This window comes from Pan paniscus, chromosome X (genome assembly GCF_029289425.2).
Source record: "Pan paniscus chromosome X, NHGRI_mPanPan1-v2.0_pri, whole genome shotgun sequence".
Classification (NCBI taxonomy): Eukaryota; Metazoa; Chordata; class Mammalia; order Primates; family Hominidae; genus Pan; species Pan paniscus.
In genome coordinates this window covers 83,638,858-83,657,920 of record NC_073272.2, presented here as the reverse complement: position 1 = coordinate 83,657,920, position 19,063 = coordinate 83,638,858, and the positions used below count along the sequence as shown (strand labels likewise).

Genomic DNA, 19,063 nt, shown 5'->3' with positions numbered 1-19,063 from the left:
AGCGAACATTTATTAATGGAAAAAACCCCACACATATCAGGTAGAATTTGACCTCAAGCTAAGGTTGTGTAATAGCTGTCTATTTTTGACTTTTTTCCACATATAAACCCATTTTAGTTTTTAAATTTTTTCCTTTATTCTCCATTGTTTATGAAGTGATGAAAGAATAGAGTAATATGGTGTAGGACATTTAGGAACTGTGACTCACTGGGATAAAGTTGTTTTATCCTGTCACTAGCTTGCTGTGTGTTTTTAGGTATATGTTATTTAATTAATCAGTTTCTTCACATATAAAATGGGAATTAACATGTTTATGATTATTTTGAGAAGTAACACAGTTGTACTTTGTATATAATGTTTGTCAAGAATAATAAAGTTCTTTTTCCTTTCAAAAAATGACTAAAGATTTAGGTGTTCTAGACAAAGTACTTCTTTAACCCTGATATATAACTCAGTGGACAATTTAAACTTAATTCATACCCCAAAGGTAGTATTTTAATGTGATTATATAGACTTCATATCTTGAAGAGGTTACAACAGTGAGAATTACTACCTCAGAATGTCATGTGTGTATTCAGGTTGTATATGTACATGACTTCATTTATACCACATGAATACTTATATTTTTGGAAAGTAAACTTCCCAAATGCATGTGTTGTAGCCCATATGAGACTGGCCAGACAGCCAGTGCCTTTGCATTGGGAACACTTTGGAGCTATTCAAAACCAATAAAGTCATTAGCTCTGATTTCAGCTAAGCAGAGTAAACAAATTCCTGCCTGAATAGAAACCAGGAAGCTGCATTTCTGTCATTGAAACAAGGTTGTAAAAACTCAAATGTTCTGGAAATACCTTCTAATGTTTATGTAATATTGACGTACTTAGTTTAACTCAGTAGTAACAGTAGTTACTCAGTGACTCAGTAGTGACTCAGTAGTAACTCAGTAGTAATAGTAGTACAACTACTAGTCCTTTTTAAAAGCATGATGATAATTGGATTTTTTTTAATTGGTTCTAAATATTATTTTGCATGCACTCACCAAATTATGATTAAATATGTATAGTGTTGTGTTACTAGATAGGGTTCATTTGGTTATTGCTCTCAATTTCTGTCTTGATAACTGAAAACTAATTAACTGTGTATTTACGCATTTTTCCATAATGTACAAAGAAATATCTGAACTGAAGGACGATATATTATGTCACAAATTCCAACAAATTTAGCCTTATAGAAAGATTTTTAAAAATATTTTGGTTGTTAATGTTTTAATTCCATACTCCTGTGGCATTATTCACAGGTTCACTAATAGATCTTTCCCACCCTTTTGCTTTTCTAATATATTAATACCTGATTTCCTCCTACTCAAATAAGCCATCAAGAAAGTAGAGCCTCGGTATGTATGGCAGTTCAGTTTGTGCCGTATTCTTGCTTTGCATAGCTCCCCTTACTCTTGGCTATGTAATACCTAGCATATAAATGCTATGTAAATAGCTGTTAATAGAGATAACATTATTGCTATGTAATACCTAGCAGTATAAATGCCATGTAAATAGTTGTTAGTGGAGATAATTTAAAATATAGAGGAAGAGATTTAACAGATAAATAATAGAGATAATTTAAAGTATAGAGGAGGATGTGCATAGTTATATGCAAATGCCACATCATTTTATATACAAAACTTGAGCATCTGTGGATTTTGGCATCCACGAGAGGTCCTGGAACCAATCTCCCACGGATACTGAGGTTCATAATGTGATTTCCATGCAAGATATGAAATACAAAGAATTTCTAACATTTTTTTTCTTGAAAACAATTTTATGACTAACCCATATAATATATTTTTAATGTGATTTTGAAAAAGCTGAATTCCTCTTTGCTGTTAGCATTTAAGAGTCAGAAATGGGAAGTAAAATGACTTACTGTAACTTCGTCATGAAATTATGTTTGAAAGTTGGTTTTAAACATTTTTAGTAAGAAAACTAATAAAAATCGAAGGAAAAATAATGGCCATTGCTTATTATTGAAGTTATTTTATAAATTTTATTCATTTAGATCCCAGATTTTAGTCATTCCATTTTGTAAATATTTTTCCAGTGTCTATTATGTTCCAGATATTATGCTAGGTACTGGGGTAACCAAGAGTAATATGATGAGATCCCTTTCCTCCAGGAGATTACAGTATGATAGAGAGATGTAAGAGACACTTAACAAGTAACACAGTGTTTACTGATAGAAGTCTGCATAGGGTAAGGTGGAAGGAAAAAGGGAAAGTGTTAACGTTGAGTCTTGATAAAGATGAGTTGACATTCAAAAGCACAGGTAATTCAAAATGGCAAATACTCCATCATTCATATTTAACTTTGGACTTGGTTTTATACCTTAATTTGAACATGGATATGTTTTACCAGCTAACTGCTTTTACAACAGAGCCTCATGATTGCATTTAAATACCTGACTAAAGTAATCGCTTGGAGGCTGTATACTCTTGTCCCATTCTGAGACTCTTTTAAAAAAAAGACATCTCTTTTAAATTGATTTGAAACATAATTGCCCTTTCTTAAGTCCTCCCTGAAGCAGTGACAATAATTAGGTGGGTATATTTCAAACCTCTTGAGGTACAAACTACAGGAATATTGTATAATTAGAAAGCCAGAAAGGATCAAAGTAAATCATTTAAAATGAGTATTGTAGTTGTTATCAGATTTCTCATAAGCAGTATGTTAACTATATAATTTAATCTAAAAGTTCAAAAAGATTAAAGTGTTTTGGGGAAATGACCATAGATATTAATAAACCTTTGAAAATATTTGGTAGTATAAAAGACATAGTACAAATTAAAACTTGCCTGGTGAATCCAAAAACACAAACCAACTAAATCTTATTTTTGGAAATGTCTTGCTTAAAAGACTGTTAGATAAATTGATAAAGTGTGTTATAGTAAAAATATACAAAGATACTTTTTTATTTCTCTCCAATTTGTGTTTCTTAAAGCAAAGAGTATGTTCATGAGTATGTATATACCTTTATGGGTTGGTTTGGGAGATTCATTTCACGTTGACCAAAAGTGATTCTATCATAATTTTAAAAGTGATCTTTCCACAACAGTATGACATATCAAAACTACACTAGGGCTGGGCACTGTGGCTCATGACTGTAATCCCTGTGCTTTGGGAAGCTGGGGCAGGAGGATTATTTGAGCCTAGGAGTTTGAGGTTACAATGAGCTGTGATCGCACGGCCACTGCACTGCAGCCTGGGGCGACACAGCGAGATCCTATCTCAAAAAATAAATAAATGATACAAAAAAACTAAATTAAGACTATTGAGTCAATACTATTATGATAGTGATATGGCAGTAAGTTTTGATTCACAGATTGTTTATTCTCTATACAGGCAGCATTATTCACCTCTGATGAATTATTAGCTAAAATGTTTTTATTTTTTTCTGTATTGTTTTTATCAGAAAAACATTCACACATCATGCATTTGTTGAGCACATGTCAGACACTGTGCCAGCTGCTTTAGGAACATTGTATGAATCCTGACAATCCTAGGTTGCTCATTTCACAGATGAAGAAATTGCAACTAAGCTTAATAAACTTTTCAAAGGCAGTAAAAGTAGAGCTTTAGAGTTTGAATCTTGGTCTGCTTGACACTGAAGAATTGCTGTTTTCATGACATACTATGCCTGCCTAATGAATGAAACACAGCATCATTCCTCAAGGAGCTTTAAGTCTAGATGCACATGACAAGAAATTTACCTGATGTGATGTATTACTAATCTTATTTTTAGCATTAAAATTTTAAATTGTCTTATATATATAAATATATATATGAAACATAAAATTTGCCATCTTAACCATTTTAAAGAATACAGTTCAAAAGTGTTGAGTACATTCACATTATTGTGCAGCCAATCTACAGGACTGTTTTTACCTTGCAAAACTAGAACTCCTTACACGTTACACAAAAGCTTTCCATTCTCCCCTTTTTGCCAGCCCCAGCAACCACCTTTCTACTTTCCATCTCTATGAATTTGACTATTCTAGATACCTTATATAAATGGAACCATATAGTATTTGTCATTTTATGACTGGCTTATTTCAATTCATATAATATCATCATGGTTCATGTTGCAGCGTGTGTCAGAATTTCCTTTCTTTTTAAGGTTGAATGATATTCCATTGTATGTATATACCACATTTTGTTTAACTTACCATCTGTCGATAAATACTTGGGTTGCTTCTACCTTTTGGCTATTTGTAAATAATGCTGCTATGAACATAGGTGTACAAATATCTTTTTGAGACCCTGCTTTCGATTTTTTTGGTTCTATACCCTGAAGTGGGATTGCTAGATCATATGGTAATTCTATTTTAAATTTTTAAGGAATTGCTATACTGCTTTTCATAGCAGCTATACCATTTTACGTTGTCACCAACAGTGCACAGAGGTTCCAATTTCTCCGCATCCTTATGTATGGTGGAATTATTTTGAAAAAGTAAATTCCAGGATATATTCTGGATTTACTTTCCATTTCAACAAAGCCATGCTGTTGATAATTCATGTTGAGAGGGTTAGTTCTTAAGATGCTGAGATATCCCTGATTGTTAAAGGAATATGAAATTATGTTCTTGCGGTGATTCGTCAAGGATCTAGGACCAGAAATACCATTTGATCTAGCAATCCCATTAATGGGTATATACCCAAAGGATTATAAATCATTCTAATATAAAGACACATGCACACGTATGTTTATTGCAGCCCTATTTATTGCAGCACTATATATAAACACTATATATAAACACGCATGTTTATTGCACTACTATTTATTGCAGCAAACACTTGGAACTAACCCAAATGCCCATCAATGATAGACTGGATAAAGAAAATGTGGCACATACACATCATGGAATACTATGCAGCCATAAAAAGAATGAGTTCATGTCCTTTGCAGGGACATGGATGAAACTAGAAACCATCATCCTTAGCAAACTAACACAGGGACAGAAAACCGAACACCACATGTTCTCACTCATAAGTGGGAGTTGAACAATGAGAACACATGGACACAGGGAGGGGAATATCACACACTGGGGTATGTCGGGGGTTGGCGGGAAAAGGGCGGGGAGAGTATTCGTACAAATACCTAATGCATGTGGAGCTTAAAACCTAGATGGCGAGTTGATAGGTGGAGCAAGCCACCATGGCACATGTATACCTGTGTAACAAACCTGCACATTCATCACATGTATCCCAGAACTTAAAATAAAATTTTAAAAAAAAGGAATTACGTTCTCTATACTGTGCTTAAGTTAGTGATTGATTTTTCGGAAAGCAGGATTAAAGGACAAAAATAGAACTGCTCAATTTTAAGTTTATTGAAACTAAAATTAAAAATTTGGCCCCACTTAAACATTTGTCCTGGGTCACTTACTAGTATATAGTTTACAGTTTTATTTCTACCAAATGAGAACAAATATGTGAGTTTAATAAGTAAAGATCTATTTTAAAATGATTAAACTGTAAAATTTGTCTCTGGAAAGTCTGTTTCAGGGGAGAATTTTTGATCATAGACACTTTTGATTGTATTACCTAGTGCTGCAAAAAATTACCATAAATTTAGCAGCTTTAACCAAGACACATTTATTATCTCACAGTTTCTATGGATCAGGAATCTGGGCTTGGCTCAACTAGATCCTCTGCTTAGGGCCCTACAAAGCTGTAATCAACACATGGGTCAGCTTGGTCCTCTGCTTCGATTCCCACAAAAATGTAATCAAGGTTTCAGCTGTTCTGCATTGTTATATAGAGGCTTGACTGGGTGAATAATCTACTTTTACACTCCCTCAGATTCTTGGTAGAGTTCCTTTCCTTGTGGTTGCAGGACTGAGGGCCCTGGCTTCTTGCTGGATGTTGAGTGGAGGCTGCTTTCAACTCCTAGAGGCTGCCTGTAGTTCCTAGAGGATGACCACAGTCCCTCGTTATGGGGACTTTCTCAACATGGTCACTTAATTACTTCAATCAAGTCAGAAAGGAAAGCCTCTAGAGTCTTATATGACACAGTGTAATCATATATGTAAAATCTCATCGCCTTTGCCATATTCTATTGGTTGGAATTCAGTGATAGGCCATGTTCACATTCAAGGGGATGGGGATTATAGAAGGGCATAAACAGCAAGAGGTGAGGATCATGGGGGCCTATCTTAGAGTGTCCAGCACATTGCTTAATTGGTAGGTTTCTTTCTCTGTTTTATTTTGTCCTGGGCTTAATATATAGGCATAGATTTTTTTTGTTTTGTTTTTTGTTTTTTTTTGCCTTTGAGCCAGAGTCTCACTCTGTCGCCCAGGCTGGAATGCAGTGGCGTGATCTTGGCTCACTGCAACCTCCACCTCCTGGGTTCAAGTAGTTCTCCTGCCTCAGCCTCCCCAGTAGCTGGGATTACAAGTGCATGCTGCCACACCCAGCTAATTTTTGTATTTTTAGTAGAGACGGGGTTTCACTATGTTGGCCAGGCTGGTGTCGAACTCCTGACCTCAGGTGATCCACCCGCCTCAGCCTCCCAAAGTGTTGGGATTACAGACGTGAGCCACTATGCCTGGCCGGATCTTTATTTTAGGTAGATGTGGACCCACCTTTATCTTTAGCTCTAATTTACTTCTGTTATTTAAATAAAGTGAAAAAATTGAATAGAAGAAGTCTTCTTTACAAAAGCTATCAGTGACCAATATGTAAATGTAAAGCTTATTTGAGAGACATATTTTCTTTCTTTCTTTTTTTTTTTTTAGAAGGAGTCTTACTCTGCCATCCAAGCTGGAGTGTTGTAGCATAATCTCGGCTCACTGAAACCTCCACCTCCTGGGTTCAAGCAGTTGTGCCTCAGCCTCCCATGTAGCTGGGATTACAGGCATGTGTCACTACGTACAGCTAATTTTTATATTTTTAGTAGAGACGGGTTTCACCATGTTGGCCAGGCTGATCTCGAGCTCCTGATCTCAGGTGATGCACCTGCCTTAGTTTCCCAAAGTGCTGGGATTACAGGCATGAGCCACAGCACCTGGCCAATATTTTTTTTTACTAGGTTGATTTTGGGGATCCTGGAGAATACTTGAAAATATATAATATTGTCAAATTTATTGTGGAAACTGCTGTCCTGTGTATGTTTTGTTAATCATTTGCATCACCCGTATTTATTCTCACTTTTTATCTAGTTCTTATTTGTGTATCTCTCTACTGTCTTCTTCGGAAACGTGTATCTCTCTACTTTCTTCTTCAGAGGTGCACACAAATAAGGAAAAAGTAGATTTTATTCTAGTTAGATGTGGACCTACTTCTAAGTTTCAATATATCTTTCAGCACCAAGCTACAAGCTCTGTTAACTTCCTCCTTTTGTGTAACACTAAGGAACAGGTTTATGTATCATAGATAACAGTAAACTCTTTTACTAAACTATTTGTATTCATATGTTCACTATCCCATACCACCTCCAATTCCAAGGATCTGAAAGGGATTTTTTTTTTAATTTCTCAGTTCAGTTTTCCTTGATGAGTTGCTTTGGTCAATAATAGTAAGAAAGCGATAAATTTGAAGTGACCTATGTGATTTTCTGGGATCAGATGAGTACAGCAACTCAGTTTAGGATTTCTGTTTGTCCAGCATATTTGTAAGTGCTTTAAGTCTTTTCTGATAAAATGTGAAAAGAATTTTTAAAGTAGTCTTCTCTAAGCCCTGGTACAAGAGTCTGTTCACTTGGATTTTGAAATATCTGAGTAAATTATTACTACCTTTATTGTTGATGATAAACATTCCAGAATCATATGTAGAATTTTTTTCCTCCCATTTGGCACTTAATTGGGGAAAGCAGCATGTCTGCTTATCTTTTCAAATTACAAATTTTATTTTTGAAATAAAGATTTATTGTCCCAGAGAATTCAGAAATTATTTTTGTTTTTATGTGGATGAAAGTGATTTAAATTATAGTAAGTATCAATGAGTATACACTGTGGTTCTCCGTAGGATGAATATTCTTATACTGAAAACCTGATACCTTGAGGGTAGATGAGATGGGAGCAATGGAGTGTTCTGTTTCTAAAGGCCATTTCTGACTGAGATAATTTCCAGGATAGAGTGATCTTCTTGACTCATTCACATTCATTTTATTTCTAGTTCCTTCAGACCCACAGCTTCATGATAAATTAGTCATAAGATGATATGAATAGGAAGTAACCAGTAACTAAGGTAACAGAGGAAAGCAATATTTTTCTTTTTTTATGGATAATCCTCTTCCTATGCATAATCCTTTTTTCTATGGATAATTCTGAGAGTCATTTTATGGCAAAAATTTAATTATCACGATTCTGTCTTAATATTGATTTCTGGACTGTTTTCCAAATGGTCTTCTTTCTATATGCTTACAATGAATCTGTCACAGTTTTTTTTTTTTAATCCCACATAGTCTGTTTTGTTGAGCTAAGGTGGTAGATGGTGTTATCATTTAATGAAATGGGAAACCCTGAAGAAAGAGCAGATATGAAGCAGGGGTCAAGAATTCCTTTTTGTATTGGTTATTTTTGAGAGACATCTGAGATAAACATGTGGAAATGTCAAGTATGCAGTTGGATATATGGATCAGGAACTCAGAGTTAGTCACTGAGTAAACGTGAATCATGTTAGTAAATTAGCTGCCTGGGCAAAGAATGTGGAGTGGGATGAGAAGGTGATCCTAGTCCATTTCCTGAGGAATTACAGTGTTTCAAGGGTATTGAAAAAAAGCAGCAAAGGAAATTGGAGTAAAATAAAAGGAGTGTATGGTATTACAGAAGCTAAAGACTCAAATAGGAGAGTGGTCACCTGTGACATGCTGCAGAGAGATCAAATAAGATAATGACTGATGGATCCGTTAGCAAAGTAGACATCATTACTGACTTTATTGACCATTGCTAGTTTTCAGTGGGATTTATTTTTAGAATAGAGATGCTAGTTGAGTAAATAATGCTAATTTACTTTTTAATAAATTGGTTTCCAATTTTTCATATAGTAAAATTCACTCTTTTTCATGTAGGGTTCTGAGATTAAAAAATGTATAGAGTTGTGTAACCATCATCACAATCCAGATAAAGAGTTGTTCGATGACCCACCCTCCCCAGCACACACACACACACACACACTCTTCCTATGTGATGCCTCTTTGTAGTCAGCCTCTTCCCTATCCCTAACTCCTTGCAACCACCAATTTCTTCTCCATTCCTTTTAGTTTTACCTTTTCCAGAATAACATATAAATGGAATCCTACAGAATGTAGCCTTTTGAATCTTGCACCTTTTATTTACAATGTGTTTGGGATTCATCCATGTTGTTGAATGTATCAATATATTATTCTTTTTTATTGCTGAGTGATATTCGTCTTCCTCTACCCCCAACCCGTTGAACCAGTTATCTTTATTCTTTCCCTACAGTTTTGCTTTATTCAAAGTATCTTATACATGAAGTCATACAGTATTTAGCCTTTTGGATTTGGCTTCTTTCAGTTAGCAGAAATGCTTTTAAGATTCATCGATGTTGTTACAAGTATCAACAGTTCTCTTCTTTTTATTGATGAGTAAAAAGTAGTATTCTTTTTATCCACTCATCAGTTGAAGACCATCTTGATTGTTTCCAATTTATGACAATGATAAATAAAGCTGCTGTAAAAATGTATGTACAGATTTGTGTCTTAACGTGTTTCCACTGATTTCGGGTTAATGTTCTCTGTTTTCTGGTCTCCATGATTTCTTACGAGAAATCTGCAGTCATTCAGTTTGATGTTCCTCTTTATGTAATGTGTGGTTTTTCTCTCACTCCTTTCAATATTTTCCCCATTTTTCCTTTGGTTTAAAGTAGTTTACTTAAGATGTGTCTTGGGGTGGATTTCTTTAATTTTATTCTGTTTGGGATTTACTGAACTTCTTGAAACTGTAATTTTTTTTTCAAATTTGGGAAGTGTTCAGCCATTATTTATCTTGAAAATACAGCTTTAGTGAGATAGAATTCACATAACATATAATTCACCCATTTAAAATATACAATCCAATACTTTTTATTATATTCACAAATATGTACAACTATCACAACAGTAAATTTTAAAAGTTCTTCATCACATCAAAAAGGAACATTGTACCCTTTAGTTATGACCTCCATCTCCACATACCTCACCCCAACCAACCATTAGTCTGCTTTCTGTCTCTATACATTTCCCTGTTTTCATTATTTCATATGAATGAAATTGCCTTTATTTCGTTAAGTGATTTTTTTCAGTATTACTCTGTTATTTTATGGGATGTTAATGACATGGATTTTAGAATGTCTCATAGTGTTTCATATGTCTCTGAGGCTCTGTTTATTTTTCATCATTTTCACTCTTTTCTTCATATTGGATGACATCTATTGATCTGTCTTAAAGTTTATTTCCTCAGCCACCTGCATTCTTTTATTGAGCCTATCCAGTATTTTTAAAATTTTTCATATGATTTTTAGTTCTAGAATTACTTACATTTGTTTTTTTTCATAGTTTCTATTTCTCTGCTGAGAACCTTTTATCATTTCATTCAGGTGTGTTTATTTTTATCCAGAAAAGCATAGTTACAGTAGCTGCTTTAAGATTCTTGTCAGATAGTTCAACTTTGGAGCCATCTTGGAGTTGATACTTGTTGATGATTTGTTTGTTTCAGCAGGCAATCTACCTAGTTAGGTTGACTCCAAAGTTATGTCTTGTCCTCTCTGGATAATGGTTCCAATGTTAATTCAGTTTTCAGAGAGTTTGGGTCAGCACTCTGCATGTGCCACTCATTGGATGTGCTAATTCAGTGGTTAGTCTGAGACGAGCAATTATTGGTATTGTAGTTCAGTACTCAAAGACTTTGTTATGTTTCTTTAGTCCTTTCTGCACACATGCAGTTTGTTGTTGTGACCAGGACTTGTGTTGGTTCATACACAGAATTAGGGGATCTGCTCTCTTCATTCTATCCTCTCTGATTTCTTGCACATTCTTCAATTCCCATGGGCCCTTTATTCTGTTCTGCTGGCCACAAATATGAGTTTCTCTCAGAGTCTTAGCTTTTTATGCTGGAATATAACTTTACACTATTGGAGCTGCCTTTTGGATGAAGTAAAGAAGAGAGTGCAAAAAAAATAACAGGGATTACCCTCACATTTTTCTTATAATAGGGACCTCTTTTCCTGCTTCCTCTGGCCAGAGAGAGAGATTTTCTCTTGATCAGGGCTTGCCTTGGAGTTGGACTCAGCATCAAAAAAGAGAAAGTGTGTACATGGGGAATCTTGGATTCTCCTTATGTTTACAGGCTCAAAAGTGTGTCTTTTCCTGGTCCTTTGTCTAGAAAATGGGATTTTTCTTGGAATTTTTGTTGATGTCTACTGTGTAATCTTGTGACTCATTCTCTCCTCTGCTCAAATTCAGGAGATAAAGGTAGAAAATAAACCTAGGGAATTCATCAGAGTTAATTTTCAAATTTTGATCTTCCCTAATTAATTTGTTTTTGTTTCATTTTCAGAGTTCTTATGTAGTTTCTTTTTGTATTCTACATAAGGATTTTAGTTTATAATCGGGGGAGATAGGCTTATGAGCTTATTTCATTTTGACTGTCACAAGAAACTCTAATTTACTTTTTAATTTTTTTTTCTGTTGACTTACAAATGGGCAGTGGTAAAAATCCTTTTTATCTAGTTTGTCTTCCTGTTGCCTAATTTTCAAACATCTCAGTTCAGTGTTTGGCAGATTGTAAGGGTGCAGATAGGAAATATTTTAAGCTTTGCAGGCATAGGGTCTCTGTCACAACTGGTCAACTCTGCTGTTGTAGTGCAAAAGCAGCCATAGATAAGATGGAAACAAATGGGTCTGGCTGTGTTCTAGTAAAATTTTTACAGAAACAGACAAGAGGTCAGATTTAGCTCATGGGTTATAGTTTGTAGAACCTTGATCTAAGTCTTCTACTTTACTGTTTCTTGAATTAGTTGTTAAAGAATGAGTAGTATTACCTACTGAGCTCTGCATGTTGACTTGTTTTGTTTCCATGATTACTTACATCTTTCTCCTATAGTTTATTTTTTCTTCTGTATAGTATGTCATGATGTTTAATTAACTGAATGAAAGAGGAATTCACAACAGTGCAATTATATAAAACTGTTCTTATTATAATTTGCTTTGAATATACCCCCATGGTAGATTTCTGTGGCATTTTTTTTCCTGTCATAAATACTTGGTTGGGGACAATTTAATGAAAGTACATAGGTTATATACTTAGTGTATAGTTATCTGTTATTGCAAAACTCTAAACAATATGAAATTAAGCATAAAGCTCTGAAAATCAAAGTTTCTCAAGGATAATCTGGGAACCATGTTAATAGTGTTCCTTTTCTAAGTACTTCTATGTGTCCTTTGTCCTTTTGTTTTTCAGTAAGTGTGGATCTTGTTAGATTATGGAAGGAAATGCCTAGGGTTATATTTTTCTTAGTTATCACTCTTGTTTTAATACTTTTGAACCTCAATTTTTGAACAATGTTTTTCAGGTAAATGGTCTTAAAATGGTTGATGAGCCAATGGAAGAGGGAGAAGCAGATTCTTGTCATGTAAGTATTTATGTTAATTTATTAAGCCACATTTTTAGCATATAAGGAAAAAGAATACAGGGAAAGGAGAAAAGCTCCTATCAAACAAATATTCAGGTAAATTGGTAATAAGCAAATGGAATTATTAATAACTCAACTGCAGTTTAAAATATAGGACAGGTTTTCCTGACAGAAATACTTATGCATGCATTTTAAAAAATAAACAGCTTTATTGAGACATAATTTACATGCTATTGAATTCACCCATTTTAAGTGTAATGGATAAAATTTTCAGTTGCCAGTGTATGAGTAACTGAATTATTATACTTAAATATAGAATCCTTTGAGAAGATTATCTTCAACCTCAGGGTAGAAAGGATATCTGACTTGGAAATATTGAACTGTATAAGCATAACTTGAAATCATTTAAAATCAATTTCCTGGCTTTTAGAAAGGATTATGTGTAAATTATTTCAGAAGTTTCTAACTAGTTTTAAAGACTGCTTAGCCATTAGACCATTCTATGTAATGCCTAGATACTAGAGTCTTATTTTACAAGATCTAGTTTTACAGAGAGCATTCTTAAGATTTGTAGGGAGAATCTGACTAAATCAGCATCTACATTTATGTTGTTATTTTATGGTTGTTATTTCTATAGATATTTTCATAGAGTTATAGATTTTTTAAGCTGGAAAGAACCTCAGAGATATTATGTAATACTTCATTGTATGGATTAGTCTACTGAAACTTGGAGAGTCTGTGATTTATACTAGGTGATAAAAGTAGCTAGTAGCAGAATCAAGACTTAGGGCAGTGTGCTTCCTTTTAGGTCAGATATATTGTGTAGACCTGAAGAAGTAGAAGATGAGGAGAACATTATCCTTTTTCTATTTGGTTGTGGATGAAATCAACTTTGATGACCCCTCCACCAAAACTTGTTCATAATTGGAATTAGCTCAGATAGAAACCAGCAGAGGGATTTAAATTGGGTTTGTCCAAAACTCTCCTTTGAAATGTTCTATGTAACTATTTCTGCAGTTAGTAACCATGTAACAACACTTTTAATTTTGATTGACAATATGAGAGATACAATGTTGTCTTTGTAGCTTTTGCAGTTTACTGAATATTAATAATATATTGTAATTTTGAGTATAATTAAATGTAAACTATCAAAACCATTATCTAGAGATTTGTCTACAGATCATATGGACTAATAGGCATAGTAATATTAATGTTGCCAGTTTATAAAAGATAAAGGAGTATAAGGAACTATTAAAGGCAGTGGAGAAGGAGAAGGCTGCTTATTATATTTTAGCATTAATAAATTCACAAGGATATCATGGCTTACACCACAGGGGAACAGTGTGTGTGGTGCATAAACTCAAGGACACATACACAGGGTGATTGGCAAATATTTACCTTTATAATTTTAGTAGAAGATAAGTCAGGAAGTTCAGTTTTTAGTGGAAAGGCAGTAAAAATATACAGTGCTAGTTACTTACATGATCTACCTTATGCAATCAACTTCAGTGGCTAAAAGGTAGAGTGTGAAATTTTGGAGAGTAAAGGACCTAGAATCACTTCCAAGGATTTGATTTAGTTTGTGGCCTGAGTTATCTGGACTTGAAACCATGTACTTTGGGTGTGTGATGGTTAAAGTACTCAATTTGTGTCAATAAAACTATATGAGTGATTAAAAACACCATATATATTTATCCCTTAAAATTTTTAAATATACAGCTACGATTTTTTTCTTTGTGATTGCCATGTGTTTTTTTGTGGTTGGCTTTTTTTTTTTTACTGTTTTAAAATAGTGTAGGATTGTAGAGACTGCTCTGTGATGGTAAGTATTAGGTAACAGGTTGCTGATAAACTATATCTAATATCACATTTCACCACCTAGTATCCTACTTCTTTCAGCAATGTCAAGGTTAGAAAAAGTTTGTTATGATTTGTCTCCTTTAGTAGTTGGCTGACATGAGTTAACTTTTTATTTGTTGTCAAAATAAGCATAACTGCCTTATATTTGGTAGTTTATGATCCATTGGTATTTATTTTTAAAACTCTACCCAGTATCTGTTTTTTCTGAAATAAAATACATATTTTTAATGCTATCAATATCTTAAAAATTTCAAAGAATATTCAGTTAGCAATTAGATTCTTTGTTGATTACATTAGTGCAAGGTCAGCAACATGTTTAGTCTCTAAAGTGATTTATATTTTTATTATGCAGAGATGTAAATGTCATAGTGAACTGAAAATGTATATTTTGAAAAACAATGCTGAATATCCTGATTTTTTTAAGCCCTGAATTTCTTATTTTAAAAACCATTCTTGACATATGTCTGTTAAGAATTCTTTCAAAAATACTTTTTTACAAGTGTGTTTTACTTAGACTCAGTGGAACCACAGGTAGGAGCTATTTCAAGCTGAGAATGCCTGCTTTCTGTATGGTGGATTTTTTTTTCCTCTCTTTGTCTTTCTATTCTGATGCACATTTAGCCTTAGTATGCTTCAGTATTTTTTCTCTTGCAATGCTGATGTTTACTTCTAATTTCTATTCAGTTACTTAAAAAACTGGAAACCTTGTCCTACAGATATGCAAAACTCTCAGATGAATAATTATTGTTCAACTAAAAAATGTTGGTCAGCCACTATAAAGTCGAGTTATGCTGCACCATCAGGTATGCAAAGATAAGTACTACAGAGAGTATCTGACTCAGGATGGTTCAACTTATGAGTTTCAACTTTATAGTGGTGCAAAAGTGATATTCAGTATGTTCCTCAACTTACAATAGGATTAAGTTTGGCTAAACTCACTGTAAGTTGAAAGTGAATTTTCAACTTTCAATAGGTTTATGGGGACAACGCTGTCATAAGTCCAGGAACATCTGTACAAATAAGTTCAGTAACTTCAATTTTTATGGATGTTTTGTGGTTTTCAAAGTTCTCAGTTGATCCTTATAACTGAGATCTGAAATAGAGTAAGTATTACTGCCAATTTGTAGATGAGGGAACTAAGGAGATGACCCTCGTGAGTAGAATAAACCAAACCAAGTGGGAACTAGTTTGCCGGCATTCTTTGGTTTTCAGTCATAATGCAGACTTTTACAAAACTAAGTGTTCTGCAGATACCTTCCATTGTGTACATAATTTTGATGTGCTTAGTTCACCCTCATGGCATTTTGGCATTTATATTGGTATTACGCTTAGCTTTCTTTCAAAGTACACTAATATTTGACATGGTTTTCAATGACCCCATATTATTCACTGAATGAGAAGGGTATATCGAGCTGCTCTTCTGGGTCTTTGCATATATGTTTCAGCAAATCCACAACTAAATGATTCTTGGATTTTTAGGGTGATCTTTTCACCAAGTTGGCCTGTGTACCTACAAATAAAGCTGATGTTTGAATAGATGAATGTTTTATTATTAAATAAAAACAAACAAGTTCAGGCTTTAAAAATACTTCTTTTGTTTTGATTTGTTTTCTGGAGGTTAGTTCCACAGTCATATGAAAACTGCTGTAATTGAGTTATAATAGTATATTGCTATTAGGTTGTCATCAGCTTTTTCTCTTTTCAATTAACAGGTGATTCCATCTTCCTAAACAAATCAGTTATCAAATGAATGGAGCAATAGTAGATATGACAGTTCATTTTGTACTTTAACAGTGTGTTTTCCCAGTGTTACAGCACTGTTGGCCCTCTGGATTAAAAAGATGATCACAGATTATAGAGGTCAGAACATACTATTTTGGTTGTGGTTGAGCCTTCATACTTTTTCTGTATATCACTGATTACTTTATGGTTGCAAAAAAATAATAAAACCTAATTAATAGTCATCCTGGCCTCAGATTCAGATTTTTTATTTGATGTAGAAAGACTAGGGGTCCTTATTTAGAGGTTATTAAATCTTCATTTCACAGTAGCAACATTATTTTCAAAGATCAGCTAAGATTATGTACCATGTGTAGTTTGCTAGGGCTACCCTAACCAAATAACCACAGATGGGTGGCTTAAACAGCAGAAATTTATTTTCCCAAGATGCTGCATTCTATAAGATTGAGATCAAGGTGTTGGCAGGGTTGGTTTTTCTGAATCCTCTTTCCTTAGCTTATAGATGAGTCTTCTCCCTGTACCTTTACGTGGTCATTCCTCTGTAGGTGTAGGTATTCTAATTTCCTCCTCAAATAAGGATGTCAGTCATATTGGATTAGAACCCACCCATATGGCCTCATTTTACCTTAATTACTTCTTTAAGGGCCCTATCCCTAAATACAGTCATGTTCTGAGGTACTGGGAGTTAGGACTTTAACATATTAACTGTTAGGGGACATAATTTAGCCCATAGCATACTTGTAGCTTTTTGTTTCTTTGACGGATGTGATGTTTCTGACAAAGTTCTTTATCCTCAAATTCACAGTTTATTTCTGTATCCCCAGTGTGCAGCACAGTGTCTGATAATAGGATATGTGCTTAATGAATGTTGATTTGCTGAGTGAATAATAAGAGTGCATATATGGGAATATAAGGTGATATAGCACAACTTTATCATACCAGGATAGGGAATTTTTTTAAGGATGATTTACTCTCAGGAAAAAAGAAATATATCACTTATAAGTACATTACCACCTATTTCAGGCTAGATTGTTGCTACTATCAAGCTTTTGAAATGGTGCAGAACCTGAAGACAGGGAGGTGGAGGGAAGAAAGAGGGTTTCAGTTGACAAAAAGGGACATTATAATAGTAAAAATCAATAAACATAGCCTTGGGATGGCTGAGAAATTTTAGGCAATAGACAAGAATGGGGCAGGGAGCAGATAGAATAAGACAGAATAAGTATTGGAAATGGTGACACAGGAGGGTATCACATACTTTGAGAGTAAAAAAGAGCTAGTGGCGTAGAAATGATAAAAGTAATAAGTAGCTATATATAAACACACACACACACGTGTGTATGTGTGTGCACGCATGTATGCACATATGTGTATGTATTTGTGTGTATATCTATTATGTATCTGTATAACTATAAATCTTAGAAGCATCCAAATATTGTTTTTCAATCCTCGCCATGTGTCCGAATCAACTGGGGAGGCTTAAAAAATACACAGGCTTACGTTTTCCTGTAGTTCTACTGAACCACAATCTCTGAGGGTGGGACCCAAACAAGTGCAGTAAATAAATATTTCTTCTACAGGTGATTCTTATGGGCAACCAGGGCATTACAAATTGTCTGTGTAAAGGCACAGTAGTCATAATTTGGTGATATAATATGTGGTAGTTGTTGGCCTAGGAACATATGTCTTTATTTAAAAAGGCAAATGGCTAAGCATTAGGTTAATATTCAGGGGTTATTGTGTCCTTTATTTGTGTTGAGTACAACACATACTCAGCACAGTGTAATAAAAATACTGACAATGGATAATATGGAAGAAGTTTATATTCTTCACAGTGTATGGGAAGATATGCGTATTTTATTTAGAAATATTGTTATCACAAAGTTGGTTATATTCAAAGCTGACACAATTTCATTAGCCAGAATGAATCTCCTGTTTCCTTATTTCCTTTATATATTTAAAAAAAGAAATCGTGGGTATATATATTTTTTGTTTTGTAGACTGTATTTAAGAATAATTTTGAGATTTCTTATTGTTTAATTTTACCTTTAAAATCTTTATTTTCTATTGTATATATTTAAGGTGTACAATGGGATGTTTTCATATACATTGTAAAATTATTATGATTGTTAAGCAAATTAACATCCATCATCTCACAGTTGCCCTATTTTTTGGTGGTAAGCACTATCTTCATTTTAAAAAGTATATATTTTTTCCTGTTTCTTTTATAATATTGAGCAGATTTCTTTGTCTTTCTGTTCTCATGAGATCAAAAAAGTATTGTGCTAAGCATTAGGAATAAAGAGATCAATGTGGTGTAATACCTGCATTTAAGAAGCCCACAGTCCAGTGGGAAAGAAAGACATGGTAATTAGTTGTTCGGACACAGTGTAACATTTTACATTGGCTGTCTCCTGGGAAAAGTGATTTTTCTCATCTAGTTGCATTTTCATATTGGGAGCTTTTTAGGGTACTGCTGCTGAAAATTGAAAGACATTGCATTTTAGAGGATGGGCATGTGTGCATTATTAATAAAAGGTAAAAGGGCATTGGACAAACATTTTCATTTGGAAAACGTGCTTAGGTTTGGTGAAACTAACTATAGTACAATTTGTTTCCTAACTCTGAACACTTCTAAAAAAACTGATGCCAATATGATCCATGCTTATAGTGATAATCTAAACATAAGCAGGGACCTGAAGTACCTTCTTGAACATAAAAATATTATATTGTGTTCAGTATAGAATCACAGACATTGAGGGGACCTTAGAGACCCATCTAACAAAACCCCTTTGTCATGTGAGAAAACTGAAGGAGAGAGTGATTTGTGATTTAGCCAAGG

The 19,063-nt window shown here is 34.1% G+C and overlaps 1 protein-coding gene across 5 annotated transcripts in view; it reads left to right on the top strand.

Annotated features, from left to right (window-relative positions):
* RPS6KA6 (ribosomal protein S6 kinase A6) overlaps positions 1-19,063 on the top strand; it is a 130,521-nt gene that overhangs the window by 11,003 nt on the left and 100,455 nt on the right. For all 5 annotated transcript variants that reach the window (XM_034949505.3, XM_008978143.5, XM_034949504.3 and 2 more), the window contains one exon: positions 12,562-12,621. In XM_034949505.3, coding sequence (XP_034805396.1) covers positions 12,562-12,621 — 60 coding nt within the window. The remainder of the gene's footprint in view (positions 1-12,561; positions 12,622-19,063) is intronic.